At 40.6% G+C, this 1,471-nt stretch overlaps 1 protein-coding gene across 2 annotated transcripts in view; it reads right to left on the minus strand.

Annotated features, from left to right (window-relative positions):
* apba1a (amyloid beta (A4) precursor protein-binding, family A, member 1a) overlaps window positions 1–1,471 on the minus strand; it is a gene marked incomplete at its 5' end in the record, with an annotated part of 16,776 nt that overhangs the window by 12,323 nt on the left and 2,982 nt on the right. For both annotated transcript variants that reach the window (XM_014027688.1, XM_014027687.1), the window contains 1 exon segment: window positions 1,094–1,279. In XM_014027688.1, the coding sequence (XP_013883142.1) occupies window positions 1,094–1,279 (186 nt within the window).

A 1,471-nucleotide genomic window follows, 5' to 3' on the forward strand; every position in this document is an offset into this window, starting at 1 on the left:
AAAATAACTAGCAGACACTGTGCAGAAAATCAACATCGTTCAAAACTCCTCCTTCTGTTCTCTGATTGGCCCAGGTAAAATAAACTACAAGCAGACACTGCACAGAAAATTGATATCGTTCAAAGCCCCTCCTTCTGTTTGCTGATTGGCCCAGGTAAAATAAACTACAAGCAGACACTGCACAGAAAATCAACGTTCTGCTCTCTGATTGGTTCGGCTAAAAATCTGCCAGGGAAATCCATCTYAATGGGAGAAGTCCCAGACGGAACAGTGAAAGGAAACTAGAATTTAGCAGAGCTGCGTAAGAAGGCAAGGGCCAGGCTAGCAGATTAGTGGTTAGTGAAGGTAACTTTGTAGTTAGCTGTGCCCACCACTGCCCAATCCTCTTATTGACCTGTTGTTAAATGACCCTCATTAGAAGCAAAATGTGTCTCCATTTGCTTTCATTTATACTATTTAATTTCACAGCCTTTTGTTGCCCCTGTCACAACTTCTATATTTTTACCTCTTAGTTTCACTGCTCTATTCATCACTTTTTCCTTTTTTAACACAATTGCTAATTTTCTTGGCTCTCTTTTCTTTTTCAGTTTGGAAGGGGCCGCTTCCYGGGCCACTCACATTTGATTCTCTCACCAGTTGCAGCTGCACCTGCATGCAGCAGCGCTTTATGTGCTAAAAATAAAACAATGTACCAGCCGGTTCAGGCTTGAACTGATTTGAATCCTCACAAATCACCCTACCTGCATGGACAGATTTTAGACCGTTTGAAATCTTATTTATGGCTTACTGTTGTCAGTTCTTATAAGTAAAGTATTTACTGTTCAATCAGCTTTTTGTGGGTAAAAACGTTAGTACTTGAGATGCACCAGGTAAGTATCCTAGGTATGTACAACTGCATACCAAATAAAGTACCACAAGTTTGGACCCAGTATCTACAAGATAAGTACCACAGGCACTCGTCCAGAATGTACTCGTTAGTATAAATTCCACAAGTACATACCAGGTCAGTACAATTATGTGACCTGGTAAGTACCAGGTACAGTATTTATCAGGTTGTATTTTGTTTTGACACAGAACATTGTGTTGGACTCACATCATCAGACTCAAACAAATGACAGGTCATCTTGTACTGTCTCTTGTGGTCTTGACTTGATTCTGAGGTCTCCACAGTATCCTGAGAGTCCTGGTGAGACAATCTTTTCCTGGCCATCAGAACCACGGTGTTGCCCACGTCAGCTATGTAGGAGATGGTTTTCAGAGGATGGTCCAATACGATTTCCTTAAAATGAAACAACAGTTAGCAGTGCCTGTGTTACCTGAACCTGATGTAGAAAACATAATGTTACTGTGGATTTATAGTACAGACAGGGAGCGCACTGAGCCTGATGTAGAAATTCAAAGTCAATTTAAAAATCCTTTATTGATCCCAGAGGGAAATTAGGTGTTGTTGTAACTCATTTAACTAAAAACT

Source organism: Austrofundulus limnaeus, unplaced genomic scaffold, assembly GCF_001266775.1.
Source record: "Austrofundulus limnaeus strain Quisiro unplaced genomic scaffold, Austrofundulus_limnaeus-1.0 Scaffold672, whole genome shotgun sequence".
Classification (NCBI taxonomy): Eukaryota; Metazoa; Chordata; class Actinopteri; order Cyprinodontiformes; family Rivulidae; genus Austrofundulus; species Austrofundulus limnaeus.